The 21567-nt window shown below is 40.3% G+C and overlaps 1 protein-coding gene across 2 annotated transcripts in view; it reads left to right on the top strand.

The window, feature by feature from the left end:
• Nucleotides 1–564: 564 nt before the first annotated feature.
• Nucleotides 565–21567, top strand: part of P4HA1 (prolyl 4-hydroxylase subunit alpha 1) — an 89934-nt gene continuing 68931 nt past the window's right edge. For both annotated transcript variants that reach the window (XM_031652266.1, XM_031652267.1), the window contains exons 1-4: nt 565–2045; nt 16879–16986; nt 17966–18062; nt 19618–19769. In XM_031652266.1, coding sequence (XP_031508126.1) covers nt 16911–16986; nt 17966–18062; nt 19618–19769 — 325 coding nt within the window. In that variant the 5' untranslated portion in view covers nt 565–2045; nt 16879–16910. The remainder of the gene's footprint in view (nt 2046–16878; nt 16987–17965; nt 18063–19617; nt 19770–21567) is intronic.

The following is a 21567-nucleotide window of genomic DNA, read 5'->3' as shown; positions in this document are numbered from 1 at the left end:
TGGTCTCGATCTCCTGACCTCGTGATCCGCCCGTCTCGGCCTCCCAAAGTGCTGGGATTACAGGCTTGAGCCATCGCGCCCAGCCTAATTTTTGTATTTTTAGTCGAGACGGGGTTTCACCACGTTGGCCAGGATGGTCTCAATCTCTTGACCTTGTGATCCGTCTGCCTCGGCCTCCCAAAGTGCAGCGATTACAGGCGTGAGCCACCAGGCGCCCTGCCTCTTTGGTCTCATAATTACTCTACACTCCTAAAAAGTATTGAGGACTCCAAAAAGCTTTTATGTGGATCACGTTTATCAACATTTACTATATTAGGAATTAAAACAAACGTAAAATATTCATTTAAAACAACAATAAACCTGATATATGTTAACATAAAATAAATAACTTTTTTTTGAGACAGGGTCTGGCCATGTTGCCCAAGCTGATTTTGAACTCCTGGGCTCAGGTGATCTTCCCGCCTCGGCCTCCCAAAGTGCTGAGATTACAGGTGTGAGCTACTTCACTTGGCCTAATAACATATTTTTAATGAAAAATAACTATTTTCCAAAGCAAAAGAATTTAGTGAGAAGAGTGGCATTATTTGACATTTCTGCAAATCTCCTCAGTGGGCTAATAGAAGATTCTCATATCCACGTCTGCGTTCAATCTGTTGCAATATCACAGACATGTAGTCTCTGGAAGACCTCACTGTATTGTTACTAGAGTGAAAAAGGCAAATGAAGTCTTAGTATGAAAATAATTTTGACTTTACGGATTCCCTGACTATACTTTCAGAACCATTGATTTAGACATCATTATATCTACTTTTTAGTTGCCTCGTGCTCCCAAAGTACCCTCTCTCTCTTTCTGTAGCTACGTAATCAACCTCACCTCCTGCATTTAAGAGTCAAATGTTAATTATTGCTATACTTTTTAGCATACATGGAAAACTTTAGAAACCACAATTCTTAATTAATAACAAGTCTTAGCAACTCATTTTTCTGTTTCACTGACAAGGGAAAAATTATCTCCTTCATTGTATTCTCCCTCATAGTACAGGGAGATATAAAGAAACCCTTGGTTTGGGGTTACTTTATAACTAAGGCAAATGTTAGACTAAGATCAAACGCAACATTGGGTGCCTTATATAAATTAATGTTACTGGAGAATCTAATATTTACCAAGTCATTTCTGTGTGTGAGGCCTGTGCTTTACATACATTACCTCATTTTATTCTCACAAGAAGCTTACGAGATGGATAGTATCGTCATTCCTATTTTACAGATGAGTAAACGGATACGGAGACGTTGTTAACGCCTAGTGTTACACACAGGACTGAGGCAGGATTTGAATTCAGATAACCTGACCCTGGAGCTCTCAGTCTATTATCTACTGATAAGGTATAAAGGTAGGAGATAGAGCAAGTTTAGTATAAAATGAGTGCTGAGATGTGAGAGGGAGTTTAGCAAAGCAAAAAGCCTTTAGGGACAAGACAGCTGAGATACCAAGACAGAATCTCTATTATTTTCCACCCTATAAAAATTCTTCTTTATTTTCTACACTCCCACGTTCCTCTTCTCAATTTTAAGATACTTTATGGCTGGTGGCCTCGTCGCTTAGGCCTGACGCGGACCCTGAAATCAAAGAGGCAAACTGAACAGGAGCGGGGAAACCCCGTGGTAACTACGGTAACGCTGGCGAGGCGAGAACCCTGCGCAGGCGCGTTACATCCCAGGCCCGCTTACCCACACCACGGCGGCCGGTCCCACCCACTCCTCTCAGCCTCAGACTCCACGGGCCGGCCACGGGTGGGGGCAGCAGGGAGGCCCGAGCTTGGCGCCTGCGCAGTCGCCGGAGCGCTGGTGTGATCGAGCTCACGTAGCGAGGGCTGCAGTCGCCTCCTCCCTGGCGCTGCCGTCGCGGCCTAGAGGTTATAAAAGGGCTAACGGGCTCCCTCTGCTGCCCAGTTGCGCCGCCAGCGGGCTGAGGGCAGGAAGTAGCCGCTCCGAGTGGAGGCAACAGGGGACTGAAGAGCGCGCCGCCCTCCTGTCCCACTTTCCAGGTGAGACGCTCCCTCGACCCGGGAGACCGAGGCTGAGGCCACTGGGCAGCCGTGGACCTTCTTGGACGGCTGCGGCGATCCATTCCTCCCAGCTGTGGTGGGACTTCTGGGCCGGGGGTTCCCCAGGTTACCACAGCAGCCTCGGTACCTTCCCCTCGGGAGACTCGGCCCCTCTCCCTGCGCCACGCGACTCCCGGCGACCTTGCTCCTTCGTGCCCCCCTTTCCACCTCCGTCCTCGGTGCGCCTCGGACCGCTTGGGCTGCTGCAGCCTCAGTCCCCGCCCCAGGGACCAGGACTTTCTTGAATTTTCCTTCCCGGGGAGGAATCACCCTGTTGATTTTTTTTTTCCAAGTTTCCCTGCACCTGGTCCTCCCTAACGAGGCTAAGGGGAACGCGAGCGCGGGGCGTGGGTTTTTGACCGCCACAGCCGCAGATGGTTCGCAAGTGGCGGTGGAGAGCGGATTTTAAGGCTTGGAGCTGAATCCGAAACGCGCCAGGCGTTTTTGCCCTATCGAAAGTCGCCGGGAGCTGGGGGGACCTCCCCAGAAAGTTCCGGCTGAACTCATCTGTTGCGCGCAGCGGAGCAGTATTAGCAGCCAGACGTAGCCCGGGGCGCCGAGTTTTGTGCTCCTAGCACCGAGGAAGTAGGCTCTCGGGTCACCTCGTCGTCAGGGAAGCTTCCTTCCCTCTTGTTCCCCACAACTTTTTTAAAAAAGAGATAAGAGCTCTTCTCTCAGTCTCTGTCTCTTTGGCTCTGTCTCCCCAGAATTTGCAGCTTTTAAAAGTCCACATCAGTCCAACAAATTACATGGTTGTGTGAGGATTTTGAGTTGGATTACATGGCTGGCCCCCGGATGTATGTTTCAATGGGGAGGAAGGATGGTATGATAACTATGAGTCTCTTTCTCCTAAATAATCTAATCTGTTGAATACAAATTCAATGTTTAGATGCTAACATCTTACGCGTTCCGGATTGAGTGAAGACTCTTGGAATTTTGCACTGTTTTCTTTAAAAAAAGGGTTAAAGAAGCAGCTAGATCCTCTTGTAGGAATTGATCTAAAAGGCCAAAGAGACTTGCCAATTTCCACTTAACTGTTTCTGGTTTCTCCGAGAGCGGTGGTTCTTGGACTTTCCCTTGGAATGCACTCGGAGGGGATGAAATAGCCACTACGTGAAGGGGGGGAGGGGCAAAGACGTGGCAGCAGTGTTCTTTCATCAATTTTTTACTCTCCTTTTTTTAAAGTTCTGGTTAGAAACGTATTTCCCCTTTTAGGTTTAGACATAGCTTATGAATGAGGCTTGTCTTTTCCTAAAATAATCAGATGAAAAATTCAGTCTGCAAAGCAGGAACCTTGGAAGTTAATTTAAACATTTAAAGGGATTTTTAAAATCAAGTTTCTATGGAGAAAATGGGTATCCTAAGAGGATGTATTCAAGAAGCTGAACGTGAACAACCTCAACTATATTTTGTTTTGATTTGAAATGTGAATACACACCCCGTGATTTTTTTTTTAACCTTGTGAGCGTAATTTAAGAATCTGAAACGTGAACTTCAAATTTTGCCTTTTTCTTTATGTGGGAAACAGAGATTTTATCACTTACCTTTAATAAAAGTCATAGTCAGTTTTGGTTTTGAGACGTTGTGCCTTAAGTCCTGCCATTGTTTTTGATAGCTGATGGCAAATGCCTCTTAGATTTACATAGACTAACTAGGAAAAGGATCATTTCTCTTTTAAATAGGTAGTGCTGTTTTTATTGACATTTTGAAATGAGTTTCATTTTGAAGTACTGAAAACCAGGAGTTTGGTAGAAGGATAATTACATTGACCATTTTGTGTTTTGGTAACTTAGATTTTAGGTAAAACAGATGAAAAATGTGTACAACTTTTAATTATGCCAAAAAAAAAATTAGTGCAAAAGACAATTTTTAAAAAAAGTTTTATATTGCCTGTGTGGTCTGGGTTGTTGCGGATGAATCTTGGCTTTTCGGCAAGCAGTCGTTAACTTTTTCTATTACTGCAGAGGAAGTTGTATACTGAAAAGCAATATTTTTCAGTAGGGCAATTAAGTTCAGACGGCATTTATTCCAGGGATGCAGCAAGAGCTGGGACAGCCATAAAGCTTGTGAGCCTGCCTTTCTGTGGAAGGAATGCTTTATTTTACTTAGTAACCAGTTATCAACTAGGATATAATTATTGCTCTTTGATTGACCTGTGAGATACATAATAGTGGTTCTGACACTATTTTAAGGTCATGAAATCCTTTTAGAATCTGATGGAATCTGTGGTCCTAGGTCAGAAAATGCAAATACACCCTTCATGGAATGTTATATGTCACTTCCTGCTCCCCCACTCAAGTCCATCCATGAACTCTCTTATAAGAACCCCTAAAAAGTAAGAGATGTGAAGCTACTCTTTAAGGGTATCTAGGTGTCTTGAGGCAGTATTGAATATTTCTGAAAATTGATTTGGGCGTGTAAGTCTGACTGGACTTGTATATGTGGGTGACCCTAATACATTTTTGCCAGAAGGGTTTTAGCAAAAGTTAATAGGTTGTTAGAATTGTTAAACTGCTAAATTGTGTAGTCTGTGAAAGTATATCACATTGCATGCTCCCTCCTATATATGGTAACTTATCTTTGGTTTTCCATTCTGAAAGTGGAACAGGCTTGGAAGTAAACAAAAATAAATTGCACAGGCTCTTGGCATTAAGCTTTATTGCTTTTCTTGCAGTGAGATCTTGAATCTTGTAATTAAACCATAATGTGTGTGTGTAAATATATGAATATATATAAAAATCCAAATAAAATGAGTATATGTGTGTGTGCATATATATATATACATATATATATATATTTTTGAGACGGAGTCTTGCTCTGTCACCCAGGCTGGAGTGCAGTGGCGCAATCTCGGCCCACTGCAAGCTCTGCCTCCTGGGTTCACGCCATTCTCCTAAGCCTCCCGAGTAGCAGGGACTAGAGTTGCCTGCCACCACGCCCAGCTAATTTTTTGTATTTTTAGTAGAGATGGGGTTTCACCGTGTTAGCCAGGATGGTGTCAATCTCTTGACCTTGTGATCCACCCGCCTCGGCCTCCCAAAGTGCTGGGATTACAGGTGTGATCACGCCACTGTGCCCGGCCAAAGCTTTGTGTTTCTATTCAACAAAATTTATTTGTATAAATTGAAGCTGCCCTGTCATTAGTTTTTCTCTAGCTGAATAAGTATCGTACCTAAACAAAAGCTTCGGCAATTCAAAAGGACTCTCATTTAGGTTACTCCAGCAGTTTTTAAACTCTGTGTGATGAAAAACATTCTTTTTCCTTGTCTTCCTTTGGATGATCAGTATGACTGTTAGTATATTTGGTTTGATATTTGCTAAAAATACATTATAGAGATTCAGACTTCTTACCTAGTTGTCATTAGTGAATGGGTACTATATTGGGACTTCCTCTTCCTCATGTTTAGTGTTTCATAAAAATGTGTCCATATTTTGTTTATTCATTTCTTTCTTAAATAGTAATATTATGTGGAATTAGTACACTCAACCTTTTTTTTTTTTTTTTTTTTTAAAGAGAGAGGATCTTGCTCTGTTGCCCAGGATGGAGTGCAGTGGCGTGATCATAGCTCACTGCAGCCTTGAACTCCTGGGCTCAAGCAATCCTTCTTCTGCCTCAGCCTCCGGGTGTAGCTCGGGGTACAGGTGCACACCACCATGCCTAGCTAATTTTTAAATTTTTTGTAGAGATGGGATCTTGCTCTGTTGACCAGGCTAGTCTTGAACTCCTGGCCTCAAGTGATTCTCCCATCTGCCCCACAAAGTGTTGGGATTATAGGCATGAGCCACCATGCCTGGTCATCCTTGCTCTCTTGTTGGACACTTGAGCTGTTTCTCCATTATAAGTAATGCAAAGAGAGGACTGTAATTTAGTGGTTTATTTTATCAACCTGTATAACTACAGTAAACTTGAACCAATTTTTTAATTTTTAAATTTATATTTAAATTGTTTTTTAGAGACAGGGTCTTACTATGTTGCTCAGGCATGGTGGCTAATGCCTTTAATCCCAGCACTTTGGAAGGCTGAGGCAGGAGGATCACTTGAGGCCAGGAGTTCAAGACCAGCCTGGTCAGCGTAGTGAGACCCCATCTCTCTACAAAAATAATTTTTTTAAATTAATGGGGCATGAGGTTGCAGACATCTGTAGTGTAGCTACTTGGGAGGCTGAGGTGGGAGGATCGCACGAGCCCAAGAGTTGGAAGCTGCAGTGAGCTATGATAGCACCGTTGCACTCTAGCCTGGTAATGGCGCAAGACCCTGTCTCTTTTAAAAAAAAAAAAAAAAAAAAAGGCATTTACAATATGCCCAGTAGACTGTAGGAGAATCAAGAATGATGAGAAATGTTTCATAGGAGAAGTAGGTCATAAAAAGTACATGATGTATCACCATGTGGCTAACATTTTACTACATATTAAATCTGTAGCACTGAATGGAAATGCATATCTAGATTCACATCCTCTGCAACCACTAATTCATTTGTCCCTATTGTAGTATATATGGTCTTATTTTGTCTGTCTTTACCTCAACTTGAGAAATTTGGATCTGGCATTAGAATAGAGAGAGAATTGAAGGCTAGAAAGAGAAGGGGTAGACTGGGGTAAATAAAAGTGGAATTTTGGCAGAATAGCCTTGGGAGGGATGAAGCTGAGTATACCTGGGCCTCAGAGCAATAATCCATTTGTTAGGAGGAAAGGGACTGCTAAAGCTAGCTTTTGGGTATTTTACTCTGACCTGAGTGGCCTTGGTCTGAATAGCTCATATTCAGAGATAAGAATATATTTAACTTTTTTGTACTAAGAATAGTATTTGAGTAATGCTATAGGTACATATGAGAATTTGGCCTTCATCTCTGCAGAGTCAGTTAAACACAAGTTTCTCTAGATATTTCCATTACAGGAATCAAAGTTCTTTGATTTTTGGAACTTCAGTAAAACCCAAGAATGAATAGCCGAGAACTATCATTGGAGAAAAGATAGACATACGGATCAATTGAACAAAATAGAGAATTGAGTCACACAAAAATTGTCAGTTCATTTTGAAACAGTGTAAGGGCAGTTCAATAGAGGATAGTATGGAACAGTCGAATATTCATATGCAAAGAAAAAAAAGAATCTTTGTTTTATTTGGACACCAAGTATCCACTGTTGGACACTGGGCAGTCCCTTGCCCAGGAATTTATATGAATATAGGGACAAATGACATGAATCCACCAATGGATATGAAATAAAGTTTACTTACACAGTAAACAGCAAAAGGAGTCCTCAAGGTCAAGGACTTAGGTTTAGTCCAGAATGAAGCAAAAGTGAAACAGGGTGGGTGGCTTTGGTTTTCATTGTGACCAAAAGGTGGAAATTGTTTGATGGTTCCCATGTGTGGTATTTACATGGTTTCAACTTCACACCAATACCAAGGGAGGGAATACCTGGGCTTTCTTACAGACTTACCCAGATGTGGGACAAAAGGGAGAGAGGTGTGGGACTTGAAAGCAATCCGCACTCAAACATCAAAATGAAATCTTTTTCTTTATTAGAGCCTCAATCTGTACTTCACACTCTATGCAAAAATTAGTTCAAAATGGTTCATAGGCTGGGTCTGGTCGCTCACATTTGTAATCCCAGCATTTTGGGAGGTTGAGGCAGGAGGATTGCTTGAGCACAGGAGTTTGAGACTAGCCTTGGCAATAGAGTGAGACCCATTTCTATTTTAAAAAGGTTCATAGATTGTGAAGTAAAATGTACAGCTATAAAATATTTGAAAGAAAACATAGGAAAAAAATATATATATGTATTTTTTTGAGACAGAGTCTCGCTCTGTCGTCCAGGCTGGAGTGCAGTGGCAGGATCTCGGCTCACTGCAAACTCTGCCTCCCAGGCTCACACCATTCTCCTGCCTCAGCCTTCCGAGTAGCTGGGACTACAGGCATCCGCCACCACGCCCGGCTAATTTTTTGTATTTTTAGTAGAGACGGGGTTTCACTGTGTTAGCCAGGATGGTCTCGATCTCCTGATCTCGTGATCCGCCCGCCTTGGCCTCCCAAAGTGCTGGGATTACAGGCATGAGCCACCGTGCCCGGCCGGACAAAAATATTTTTGACCATGGGTCAGGCGGAGATTTCTTGAACATGATACCGAGAACATGATTCATAAATGAGCGAACTGATAAATTAGACTTCATCAAAATTAAGAACTTCTGTTCTTCCAAACACTCTGTTGAGAGAATAAAAAGACTTCACAGACTGGGAGAAAATATTCCCCATCACATATTTGACCAAAAATAGACTGTATAAGGAACTCAAAGCTGGGCATGGTGGCTCACTTCTGTAATCCCAGAACTTTGGGAGGCCAAGACTGGAGAATTGCTTGAAAGTCCAGGAGTTTGAGACCAGCCTGGGCAACACAGTGAGACCCCATCTCTATTAAAAAAAAATTCAGTAAGTAAACAACTTAATTTAAAAGAGCAAAAGATTTGAGTTGACACTATGCAGGAAGGTGTATGAACAGCAGATAAACACCCCAAAAGGTGTTAAACATAGGCCGGACATGGTGGCTCATGCCTGTAATCCCAGAACTTTGGGAGGCTGAGGTGGGCGGATCACCTGAGGTTAGGAGTTCAAGACTAGCCCGGCCAACATAGCGAAACCCTGTCTCTACTAAAGTACAAGATTAAATTAGATGTGGTGGCACATGCCTGTAATCCCAGCTACCCGGGAGACTGAGACATGAGAATCACTTGAACCCAGGAGGCGGAGGTTGCAGTGAGACAAGGTTGTGCCACTGCATTCCAGCCTGGGTGACAGAGTGAGACTCTGTCTCAAAAATAAAAAATAAAAAGGCATTAAACATCATTAGTAATGTGGAATTGCAAATTAAACCCATAATGAGATACCACTATATGCCTATTGTGAAAATTAAGATATTAAGAGAAAGTAAGGAAAAAACGGCAATACAAAATGCTGGTAAGAATGTGGAGCAATGGAAACTTTCTTCCTTTGCTGTTGGGAGGGCAAATAGTATAGCTACTGTGGAGAAATGTTTGGCAGTTTTTTATGAAGGTAAATATACACTTGTAATATGACCCAACATTCCCACTCCTAGGTATTTACCCAAGTGAAATGAGAACTTAGGTTGACTTCTTTTTTTTTTTTGAGATGGAGTCTCACTCTCTTGCCCAGGCTGGAGTGCAGTGACACAATATCGGCTCACTGCAACCTCCGCCTCCTGGGTTCAAGCAGTTCTCCTGCCTCAGCCTCCCAATTAGCTGGGATTTACAGGCACGTGCCACCACGCCTGACTAATTTTTGTATTTTTAGTAGAGATGGGGCTTCACCGTGTTGGCCAGGTTGGTCTTGAACTCCTGACCTCAAGTGATCTGCCTGCCTCGGCCTCCCAGAGCGCCAGGATTACAGGCATGAGCCACCGCTCCTAGCCTGTTTTCTTTTTAATTTTTTAAAAACAGCTTTATTGAGTAATAATTCTTGTACCATACAATTTCCCCTTTGAAGTATGCATTTCAGTGACTTTTAATATATTCACAGTTGTGTTACCACAACAATCAATTTTAAAACATTTATTGTACTCCAAAAAGAAACCCCAGACCCAGTAGCAGTCACTCCGATTGTCCCTTGCCTAGCCCTGGGCAACCACTAATCTACTTTTTGTCTCTGGAGATTATTTTACTTAATGTTTTCAAGTTTCATTTGTGTTATAACATATATCAGTACTTCATTTCCGTTTATAGCCAAATAATACTCCATTGTATGGATAGAACCACACTTTGTTTACCCACTAATGGATATTTAGGTTATTTCCACCCTTTTGGCTATTATGAATAATGCTGCTGCCATGAACATTCATGCACAAGTTTTTGTGTGGACATGTGTTCTCATTTCTTTTGGGTATAGACCTATGAGTGAAATATCTGGGCCATATGGTTACTCTGTTTAGCTTTTTTGAGGAACTAAACTGTTTTCCAGACCAACTGCCTCATTTTACATTTCTACCAGCAATGTATCAGAGTTCCAGTTTCTCCCTGTCCTTGTCAATACTTGTAATTGTGTGTCACTTTTTGTTTTAAAGAGATGAAGTCTCACTGTGTTGCCCAGGTTGGAGTACAGTGGCCATTCTCAGGTGTAATCATAGTGCACTTATATGCTCAAACTCCTAGACTCCAGTGATCCTCCTGCCTCAGTCTCCCAAGTAGATGGAACTACAGGTATATGCCACTGTACCCACTAGTCATTTTTTACTGTAGCTATCAAAGTGGCAGTGAAGTGGTATCTCATTGTGGAACTGATTTGCATTTTCATAGTGATGAATGATGTTGAACATCTTCTCATGTACTTGCCTCTTTGGAGAAATGTCTATTCAAATCTTTTGCCCATTAAAAAAAATTACTGGCCGGGTGCGGTGGCTCACAACTGTAATCCCAGCACTTTGGGAGGCCAAGGCGGGCAGATCACCTGAGGTCGGGAGTTCGAGACCAGCATGGAGACCAACATGGAGAAACCCCGTCTCTACTAAAAATACAAAATTAGCCAGGCGTGGTGGCTTGTGCCTGTAATCCCAGCTACTCGGGAGGCTGAGGCAGGAGAATTGCTTGAACCCAGGAGGTGGAGGTTGCAGTGAGCTGAGATTGTGCCATTGCACTCCAGCCTGGGCAACAAGAGCAAAACTCTGTCTCAAAAAAAAAAAAATTATTAAGTTCTGAGTTCTTTATATATTTGGATACTAAACCTGATACTATCAGAAATGTGATTTGCAAATACTTTTTTATGTTGTCTTCACTTTCTTGAAGCACAGCAGTTTTAGATTTTGGCAAAGTTCAATTTGTTTATTTCTTTGGCTTCTTGTGCTTTAGGTGTCATATCTAAGAAACTGTTGCCTAAGCGTTATGATTAATTGCCTAATCCAAAGTTATGAAGATAATTTCTTTTTTTTAATGAGATGGACTCACTCTGTCGCCCAGACTGGAGTGCAGTGGCACAATCATGGCTTATAGTACCCTCTGCCTCCTGGGCTCAAGCAATCCTTCCACCTCAGCCTCCTGAGTTGCTGGGACTGCAGGAGCATGCCACCATGCCTGGCTGATATTTGTGTTTTTTTGTAAAGATTGAGTTTCACCATGTTGCCAAGGCTGGTCTTGAACTCTTGAGCTCAAGTGATCCTTCCATCTTGGCCTCCCAAAGTGCTGGGATTACATACACCTCGGTGGCATGAACCACCAAGCCTGGCCAGTTTATTGTCTTAAACTTCAAAATGGTCTTAATGTGTTAATTTTAGGGCAAATTTAAAGTTTTCTTGTTTATTCCCAGGTAATTAAGTGTTGCTGTTGCAAATGAACTTTTTAAAATTTTTTCCTGTGATTGGTTATTCTTTGTATATAACGGTCATTTTCTAAAGAGAATGCCAGTTTTTTCCCTCAATCATTTTTCAAGTAGTATAACTGCTGTATAAAATTCATTCTTGGGTTGGGCGCGGTGGCTCATACCTGTAATCCCAGCACATTGGGAGGCTCAGGTGGGAAGACTGCTTGAGTCCAGGAGTTGGAGACCAGCCTGGGCAACATAAGGAGATCCCAACTCTACAAGAAATAAAAGAAAATTTAAAAAATTGACTGGTCATGGTGGCACAAGCCTGTAGTCCAAGCTACTCAGGAAGCTGAGGTGGAAGGATCGCTTGAGCCCTGGAGGTCAAGGCTGCAGTGAACTGTGATTGCTCCACTGCACTCCAGACTGGGCAACAGAGCCAGACCCTGTCTCCGAAACAACACAATTAGTCTTGAATGAAGTTTCATGAAAACTGCTGAATTTGGAATTGTTTGCCTTACTTCACTTCATAATTTATATTTAAGTTTAAGAAATCTAAAATGCATATTGTACAAACAAAACTTTTTTTTTTTTTTTTTTTTTTGGGGACAGAGTCTCTCTCTCTTTCCCCCCGGCTGGGGTAAGTGGCGCGGTTTCGGCTCGCTGCAACCTCTGCCTCCTGGGTTCAAGTGATTCTCCTGCCTCAGCCTCCTGAGTAGCTGGGATTACGGGCGCCTGCCACCACACCCGGCTAATTTTTGTATTTTTGGTAGAGACGGGGACCATGTTGGCCAGGCTAGTCCTTGAACTCCTCACCTCAGGTGATCCATCCACCTTGGCCTCCCAAAGTGCTGGGATTACAGGCGTGAGCCACCACACCTGTCCTTACTCTTATTTTTATGGGTACACAGTCTCTGTCACCCAGGCTAGAGTGCAGTAGCCCATTCATGGCCCACTGCAGCCTCTACCTCCCAGGCTCAAGTGATCCTCCAGCCTCAACCTACTGAGTAGCTGGGACTACCACCACACCTGGCTATTTTAAATTTTTTTTTTTTTATAGAATTGGTGTTTCCTTGTGTTGCCCAGGCTGGTTTCAAACTCCTGGCCTCCAGTGATCCTCCCGCCTTAGCCTCCCAATATGTTGGGATTACAGGCATGAGCCACTGCACCCAGTTTAGGCTTAAGTATCTTTGAAAAAGAAAGTGAAATGTAGAGGCTTATAGAACTAGAAAATGGAATATGCTCAAAACCTTATATTATTTGTTAGTTACTCTTTTGTTAGAGAGTAATTAACTACTTCTTAAAAGGTTTAGGGTATCTTAATATAAGAGTTAATGCTTTAGGTTTATTATTTTGTACGAAGTTAATTTTTTTGTTACTGTAAAAATGTATTACAGGAGGTCTGGAAAATACAGAGATATAAAAGAAAATTATCAGCCGGGCGTGGTGGCTCACGCCTGTAATCTCAGCACTTTGGGAGGCTGAGGCGGGCAGATCACATGAGGTCAGGAGTTCGAGACCAGCCTGGCCAACATGGCAAAACCCCGTCTGTACTAAAAATACAAAAATTAGCCGGGCGTGTTGGCAGATGCCCATAATCCCAGCTACTTGGGAGGCTGAAGCAGGAGAATCGCTTTAACCCGGGAGACAGAGGTGGCAGTGAGCCGAGACTGTGCTACTACACTCCAGCCTGGGCAACAGAATGAGACTCTTGTCTCAAAAAAAAAAAAAGAAAGAAAATTATCTACTGTTTTGCTAACCAGAGACAATTACACTTTGGTGAATTTCCTCTGCATATGTTCTTGCATAGTTATGACCATATTATGATGTTAATTTTTTCTTTATTTTGACCAGTGTTAATTTATTTATAACTTTGTGTTGTGGTAATGAAAACATAATCTTAGTCAGTATAGATTCCACCAGGGTTGTATGATAATTTTTAAATCTTGTTTTTTCATTTAACTCTACAAGTTAAAGGATGTGTTCATTTTAAGTTCCTTGGCATATAACAACATTAAATAATTTTGCTTGTTAATTGTTCACTTGATGGGCAAAAATGGTGTCTTATTTTATGTCATTAATTACTAATAAGTTTGAGCATTTTTTGTTGAGCTAACAACTTTTCCTTTTTGTGAGTTCCAAGTTCTTTATCCACTTGTCTATTAACATCTTAGTGGTTTTCTTATTGATTTGTATGAGCTCCTTAAAAGTGCTCTATTTTCTTTAAATGATTTTCTAGTTTGAGTTTTAAAGTTTTTTGGTTTTTTTTCCCCACACATAAGCTTATTTTGTGTATTCAAATTCCATCTGGCTTTTGATAGGTTGTTTTCTTTCTCTCTCTCTTTTTTTTTTTTTTTCCCTGAGATGAGGTCTCACTTTGTTGTCCAGGCTGGAGAGCAGTGACAAGATCATGGCTCACTGCAGCCTCAACCTCCTGGTCTCAAGTGATCCTCCCGCGTTAGCCTCCCAAGTAGCTGGGACCACAGGTGTATGCCACCATGCCCAGCTAATTTTTTGATTTTTTTTTTTTTTTTTTTTTTTTTTGTAGAGATGAGGTCTTGCCATGTTGCCCAGTCTGGTCTCAAACTCCTGAGCTCAAGCGATCCTCTTGCCTTGGCCTCCCAAAGTACAGGGATTACAGGTGTGAACCACTGTGCCCGGGCATTTTCTTATTTTTAAGTTTAGAAATTCTCTGCTTTTAGAGATCTGATAACTATTCTGTTGTTGCTGTTTGTTTTACTTTGTTTTGTTGATTATAACTATGTAATCCATCTAGAATTTATTTTGAAACATGATGTACGGTAAAGATACTTATTCTTTCTATGATTGTTTTGAATTTTTATATAGGCTCTGTCATTCTTAAAATATTTTCATGCTATTTGAAGAAAAATACTATCTTAAGCTGGTTATTTTTAGTTATTTCTGTAGGCTAATGGTTTTTAATTCCTTGTGAGATTTAAGGACAATGAAAGATGACAAAAAACTTTAGTGACAATATATTTTAACAATGGCAAAATAACCTGTTTTCTGACAAATCTAAACTCTGTTATCAGAGTTAAAAGTTTAGATAACATTTGTGATTAGCCTTCTGTTAGTACAGTGAAAACATTTGTATTTTCTGCAAATAGCATTTATCCATGAAGAAAATCAGAATAGAAATCTGTTTAAACGGAAAATTCTAGACTCTTCAGACAGCTCAGGCTTTTCAAAAAGCCTTGTGCTTTGGCAGGAGCCCAGGATAGGAAGTGTCTACATCTGCTACATTCTAGAAGCCTTCCCCAAATCACTGTAACGTAGCCAAAAGAGCAGTGTATTTCATTACTTTGTGGTTCTGGAAATATCTGGAAGTTTGCCGCAAACTCGAGGGAGGAGACTAAGGAATACTTCCAATTTTTGTGGTGATCTGTTTTTATTGAGATTCAAGTTAGGGGGACAGTGGAGTTATTTTTTTAGCTCTTGTAGAATGGGGAGCTTTCAGTTTGAACTTGAGCCTTTTGGTTTAGCTCATGTCACATAGGAAGACGAGTCAGAGGGGCCTGCACAAAGAGGAACAGGTTGACAAGTCAGTTTAACCAATGGGAGCCTGTTACTGGAGCAAACTATATTGTAATGGTAACTTGTTCTCCTGTAAAGTAATAAGAAAGACAAAGTTCATGTTTGTAGGGGAGAAGGAGCAAGAGAAGAGTGCTAGCAGGGCATCTGGGAAAGTGAGGTAAAGCCTTTCTGTTGGTTAGTTTATATCCTCATTTGCCGTGAAGAATCCTCACTAGAAAAGACAGTGCTACCATGGATATAGAGCAAAAACACAAATGGGCTTTGCTGCCAGGTTTAAAAAAAGAAAGAATAGAGGCCACAGACATGTCTTAGGCTAAGTTTTTTTTTGTTTGTTTTTTTTGTTTTTTTTTTTACATAGAACACAGTTGATAAGAGAAACAAAACTGAAGTCTGGGTCCTTTGAGAGAAAATACTTGTTTAAATGGACATGGCTATTTATTCATTTTGGATTCTCCATAACTTAAAAAAAAAAAAAAAAAGATATGCACAGTGGTGCAGACCTGTATTTCCAGCTACTCAGGAGGCTGAGGTGGGAGGATCATTTGAGCCCAGGAGTTTGAGTTCAACTTGGACAACATAGCAAGACCCCTGTCTCTTAAAAAACCAAACCAAGAGAACAGTGTCATTGCAATATAATTCATATACCTTATAATTCACCCATTTAGTATTCATGATTCAATGGTTTTTAGTACTTTCACAGAGTCATTCCACCATCAGTCAGTCACCACAGTCAATTTTATTTCATTTATTCATTTGTTTTTTAGAGATGGGGTCCTACTATCTTGCCCAAGCTGGCTTTGAACTCCTGGGTTCAAGTGATCCTCCTGCCTCAGTCTCCCAAGTAGCTGGGACTCCAGGCACCTGCCACTGTGCCTGGCCAGTCAATTTTAGAACATTTTATTGCCCCCAAATCTACAACTTTTGATTGAATTTATTTTAAAAACTTAAGTTATAGGAAAAAGATGGGCTGGGTGCTATGGCTCACGCACCAGCCCATCCACCCAAAACTTTGGGAGGATGAGGCGGGCGGATCACCTGAGGTCAGGAGTTTGAGACTGTCTCAAAAATACATATATAATATATGTATATATGAAAAAGATGGAACAAATTAGGAATTTTAAGGATTAATCAGCTCTGAAATCTTTTTCCTTTAAAATATAGTCTAACATTTTGAAAATGTATTGGTAATATTTAATATTTAAATAGATAAGTTGGTATATTTTTATGGGAAATTCATGGGATAGGTCCAAATCACAGAGAAAACTTGTTTTTCAGGCTATACAAAAAAGCCACCTGCTAGTCATTTACTCTAATTGTAATAGTGACTAAGGAGAACAAACTCAGCATGAATTTTTAAGCACAAATTATCAGGTGATAACAAACATACATTCTTCTCTAATATGGGTGCAGTGGCTCATGCTTATAATCCCAGTGCTTTGGGAGGCTGAGGCAGGTGTATCACTTGAGGCCAGGAGTTCGAGACCAACCTGGCCAACATAGCAAAACCTTGTCTCTGCTAAAAAGACAAAAAGTTAGCGAGGTGTGGTGGTACACACCTTTGGTCCCAACTACTTGGGAGGCTGAGGCATGAGAATTGCTTGAACCTGGGAGGCGGAGGTTGCAGTGAGCCAAGATCACACCACTGGACTCCTGGGCGACAGAGACTCTATCTCAAAAAAAAAGAAAAAAAAAGAAACAGAATAAAACCACAAAAAAGAAATGTCATGGCAGTACTCTAATTATAAGAAAAAAAAGATAGTAGCTATTATTAAATTATTACACAATTGATAATAACATCAATTTTATGGGCAACCTTGGAATCTTTTACTTTTTCATAGAAATAATAGATAAGGAACTTTTCCTCCCTCCTTTTGTATTTTTTAAGTAATGGCTGCATTTCTCTATTTCTGTTGTAGGTGTGTGATCCTGTAAAATTAAGTCTTCCAAGATGATCTGGTATATATTAATTATAGGAATTCTGCTTCCCCAGTCTTTGGCTCATCCAGGCTTTTTTACTTCAATTGGTAAGTCTTACTACTTGTTGATTTTTTTTGGTTTTGCATTTTTTAATTTCCATTTTTTAGTGTTTTAAAATCAGCAAAAACAAATACAGTGTATTCCCAGAGTATAGGTTTATTTGCTGCCCCTTTAAAAGGTCCTTTTTAAATAATTTGATATTTTCTTTAATTTTTTTATTATAAAAATGATACATATTCAGGTTAAAATAATTTAATGCATATACTTAGTCTTTCTCAATGCACAGATATACAAGTAATATACTGCATATGTATCTAATCTGCTTTTTCCACTTAAGAATCTACCGTGAACACCAGTTTTTTTTTGTATTATAACTTAAAAAATATTTTATCATTATTATTTTGAATAGAGACAGGGTCTTACCATGTTGGCCAGGCTGGTCTTCAACTCCTGGTCTTAAGGGATTCTCCTGGCTGGGCCTCCAAAGTGCTGGGATTACAATAGGCGTGAGCCACCACGCCTGGCCCATAAGTATATACTTATGACTCTTGATTCCAGTATATAAAATGATGGGTTCTCGTATTCTGTTATACATAAACAGATTATTTGAAGCTTTTTTAGTGTGGCTTTTATTTATTAAATAAAAATTTAATTCTAATTAGTCTCAAAAACAAAGGTAAGGGGTTCAAGAAATAAAGAAGTAAAGGTGAAGAAACATTAATTTTTGGAAAGTAGTGTTGATTTGCAATTTAAAAATACATTTGTAGATGTAAAGACAATTTGCCAGCACAGTCTAAAGCTTGCAAAATTAAGTGGCTTGAAAATCAGAACTGGAACTCTTGATTAGAAGTTTTTGGCTTTATTTTGGTTTATCTGGTAAAAAAGGAAGAAAAGATCGTCTCCAGCATATCTGATTCATGCCAGTTAAATTGTCTCATTGAATGAAACAATCTTAATCATTCTTATTCTTAACATACCTGTGTTGAAGGATATGAGTATTTGATAACCTTCTTCCCCTTCTACTAGGTCAGATGACTGATTTGATTCATACTGAGAAAGATCTGGTGACTTCCCTGAAAGATTATATTAAGGCAGAAGAGGACAAGTTAGAACAAATAAAAAAGTAAGCAAAATGTTTACTTATTATGACTCTGACTAAACCTGGATGTTTTCTTTCTCGAGCTAAAATATTCTTTAAGTAGAAATGAAACCCATTTTTGAACCTTACAAAGCCGGTTGAAATGGCTAAAATAGGAGTATAGAGAACAAGTTAGACTTGGGCCAGCTTTCACATGGAAGAATATGGGTTGAGATAAGAATATGGATAGATATTGGCTAGGTGTGGTGGCTCATGCCTGTAATCCAGCACTTTGGGAGGCTGAGGAGGGTGGATCACTTGAGGCCAGGAGTTTGAGACCAGCCTGGCCAACGTGGTGAAACCCTGTCTCTACTGAAAATACAGAACTAGTTGGGTGTGGTAGCACGTGCCTGTAATCCCAGCTGCTTGGGAGGCTAAGGTAGGAGAATCACTTGAACCCAGGAGGTGGAGGCTGCAGTGAGCCAGGATTGTGCCACTGCACTCCAGCCTGGGCTACAGAGCAAGAGACTATCTCAAAAAAAAAAAAAAAAAAAAAAAAAAGGATGGATATGGGAAGTTGACTAATAATTTTTTTTTTTTTTTTTTTTTTGAGACAGAGTCTTGCTCTGTTGCCCAGGCTAGAGTGCAGTGACATGATCTCGACTCACTGCAACCTCCACCTTCCAGGTTCAAGTGATTCTCCTGCTTCAGCCTCCCGAGTAGCTGGGACTACAGGTGTGCGCCACCACGCCTGGGTAATTTTTGTATTTTTAGTAGAGACGGGGTTTTGCCATGTTGGCCAGGCTGGTCTCAAACTCCTGACCTCAGGTGATACGCCCGCCTTGGCCTCCCAAAGTACTGGGATTACAGGTGTGAGCCACTGCACCCAGCCTGACTGATAATTTTAAAAGTATTGCTAATATCTTCTATCCTCCTCTAACCTCTTAGTCAACCCACCTGCTGCTGCAGTTTTCCAATTCTACTTATCCTTTACTCCCATGGTTCCACTGTAGAGATTATAGTGATAAGTATGGTTAGTGTTATTTAATTGATACAGTTTTTCTCAAATATGAATTTAATTGACTCATGTTCATAGTTAATCCTGACCTGAGAATTCCTGTCTTTTATTTAATGAGTAGCTGAAGCTGAGTGTTCAGTTTTTTTGTTTTAAGATATAGTTTCTAGAAACTGGATGTAAAGACTTAGTATAAGTTGATTTAAATGAACATGTAATTGAATTTGGATTGGGCTAATTTGTAGTTTGTAGTAATCAGTTATTTGGCCCTGGAACCTATGAGGAAATGAATTTTTAGACTTTTACTAGAGGGATTCGGTCACAACTTTTACTAAGACAGGGAGGTTCCATTTACTGTAACCATTTGGGAGAAACCAAATTAAAACAAAAAGTCCTATAGTTGTATTGATTCTGCCAAGAGGATCTTGCTTTTTAAAGAGACCTTATAATTTTACTTTAAAAAGAAACTATACGTATAGTTGAACTCAAAAACTTCTAGTCATTATTTTTTCTGAGCGTTTCACTAAATTATGTTTTTCCCTATGAAATATACCTATTCTCAGTTTTTATGTTTTACATCTGTAGATGGGCAGAGAAGTTAGATCGGCTAACTAGTACAGCGACAAAAGATCCAGAAGGATTTGTTGGTCATCCAGTAAATGCATTCAAATTAATGAAACGTCTGAATACTGAGTGGAGTGAGTTGGAGAATCTGGTCCTTAAGGATATGTCAGATGGTAAGTCTGAAGAGATTCCTGAGTAAGGCAATATTGCCACCATCTGTAGAAATAATAAAATTAGTGATAAATTCAGTTCCCAGGAAACCAAGTGTTCAGTGTTATAACTGGATTTTGCCTGGATGCATTTGGTTTGAATAGAGTTAATTTAGTCAAAATCCTGAATTCTTTGACTAAAAAAGAAGTAATTTCATTTGTTGTTGACTTTTGTTTTGAAATCTGCAAAAGTGAATAGATTATTTGGCATATAGCTTCATTTCTGAGAGTAATCATTTTTATTTTAGGATTACCTTCAAATTTTAAAAAAGTATGTATCTGCAATCAATTTTAAAAAATGTTGGGAGTGTTACTATAAAGAGAAATATTAGCTGTGTTCTATCTAGTATTTTGAAGTTTAGAAGTAGTTTGCTCAATGTAGACAATCAAACTGAGGCTGCAAACCGTAATAGTGAATAAGTGATACAATTGTAGTTGGAGTGTTGAAATGTTTTAGATACTTTAATAACAGACGTAGAAGACTAAATCTGGACTTCAGTAAGGAGGTAAAGGGATTATGCCCCCCCCCCCCCAAAAAAAAAGAAAAAGAGATGGAAAGGAGCTGAGCTAGTTATGTAGACAAAATACTACAAGGGTATTTACCAGTGTTTGTAAGCAGTGACTATTATGCACAGGGGTCAGGAAGCCTTGAAACAAAAAATATGGCAAGTACTTGTGAATACTTCTTTACTGTGAGAGGGAAGTGTCCGTGATTATTTTCTGTACTATATAACACCTTGGGAACCTTTTTTTTTTTTTGGAGACAGGGTCTCACTGTTGCCCAGGCTGGAATACAGTGGCACAATCATGGTTCACTGCAGCTTTGAACTCCTGGGCTCAAGCAATCCTCCCACCTCAGCCTCCTCAGTAGCTGGCACTTCAGGCATAGACCACCACGCTGGGCCAATTAAAAAATTTTTCTTTCGTAGAAACAAGGTGTTGCTATGTTGCCCAGGCTGATCTCAAATTCTTGGCCTCATGTGAGCCTTCCACCTCAGCCTCGCACAGTGCTTGGGATTACACACGTGAGCCCTGGTTCCTGGTCCCTGAACACATTTTTTAAAGGAAATCCACATATTTATTCTCAAGTAATAAACTAAGTTGTTTTATAATGTGAACCTTGGGACTTTGTTGTTTTAATCTGTAGTAGTCATTTCTATAATGCTATAATGCTATATATTTTTAATTTTTCTTAGAATTTTGTTTGTAGCATAAGAAATATTATAGCCTTCTATAAAATTTGTAAAACTTGCTAGTGAAATTGCGACTGAGAGTTGGTCATAAAACTAAAAATATTGTTGGAAACAGAGCAGGTCAAAACTCCCATGCTGATCTAATAATGGAATTCCACCAATAAAAAGCCACTGCACGTCAGCCTGGGCAACATGGCAAGACTCTGTCTCTAAAAAGAGACAAAACAGCATAAAAATATGCTTGATATAAACTCTAGCCCTCTTCTAGTTATTTATTCATTTGTACATTTTCATTTACATAAAAATGCCAGGTCTCAGCCAGGCACGGTGGCTCAGGCCTGTAATCCTAGTAGTTGGGGAGGCTGAGGCTGGCACATCACTTGAGGTCGGGAATTCGAGAGCAGCTCAGCCAACATGGTGAAACCCCGTCTCTACTGAAAATATAAAAGTTAGCCGGGCATGGTGGTGGGCACCTTTAATCCCAGCTACTTGGGAGGCTGAGGCAGGAGAATCGCTTGAACCCGGGAGTCAGAAGTTGCCGTGAGCCGAGATTGTGCCACTGCACTCCA

The sequence above is a fragment of the Papio anubis genome, chromosome 11 (genome assembly GCF_008728515.1).
Source record: "Papio anubis isolate 15944 chromosome 11, Panubis1.0, whole genome shotgun sequence".
Classification (NCBI taxonomy): Eukaryota; Metazoa; Chordata; class Mammalia; order Primates; family Cercopithecidae; genus Papio; species Papio anubis.
The sequence above is the reverse complement of the archived record's forward strand: the minus strand, read 5'-3'. Positions and strand labels throughout refer to the sequence as shown.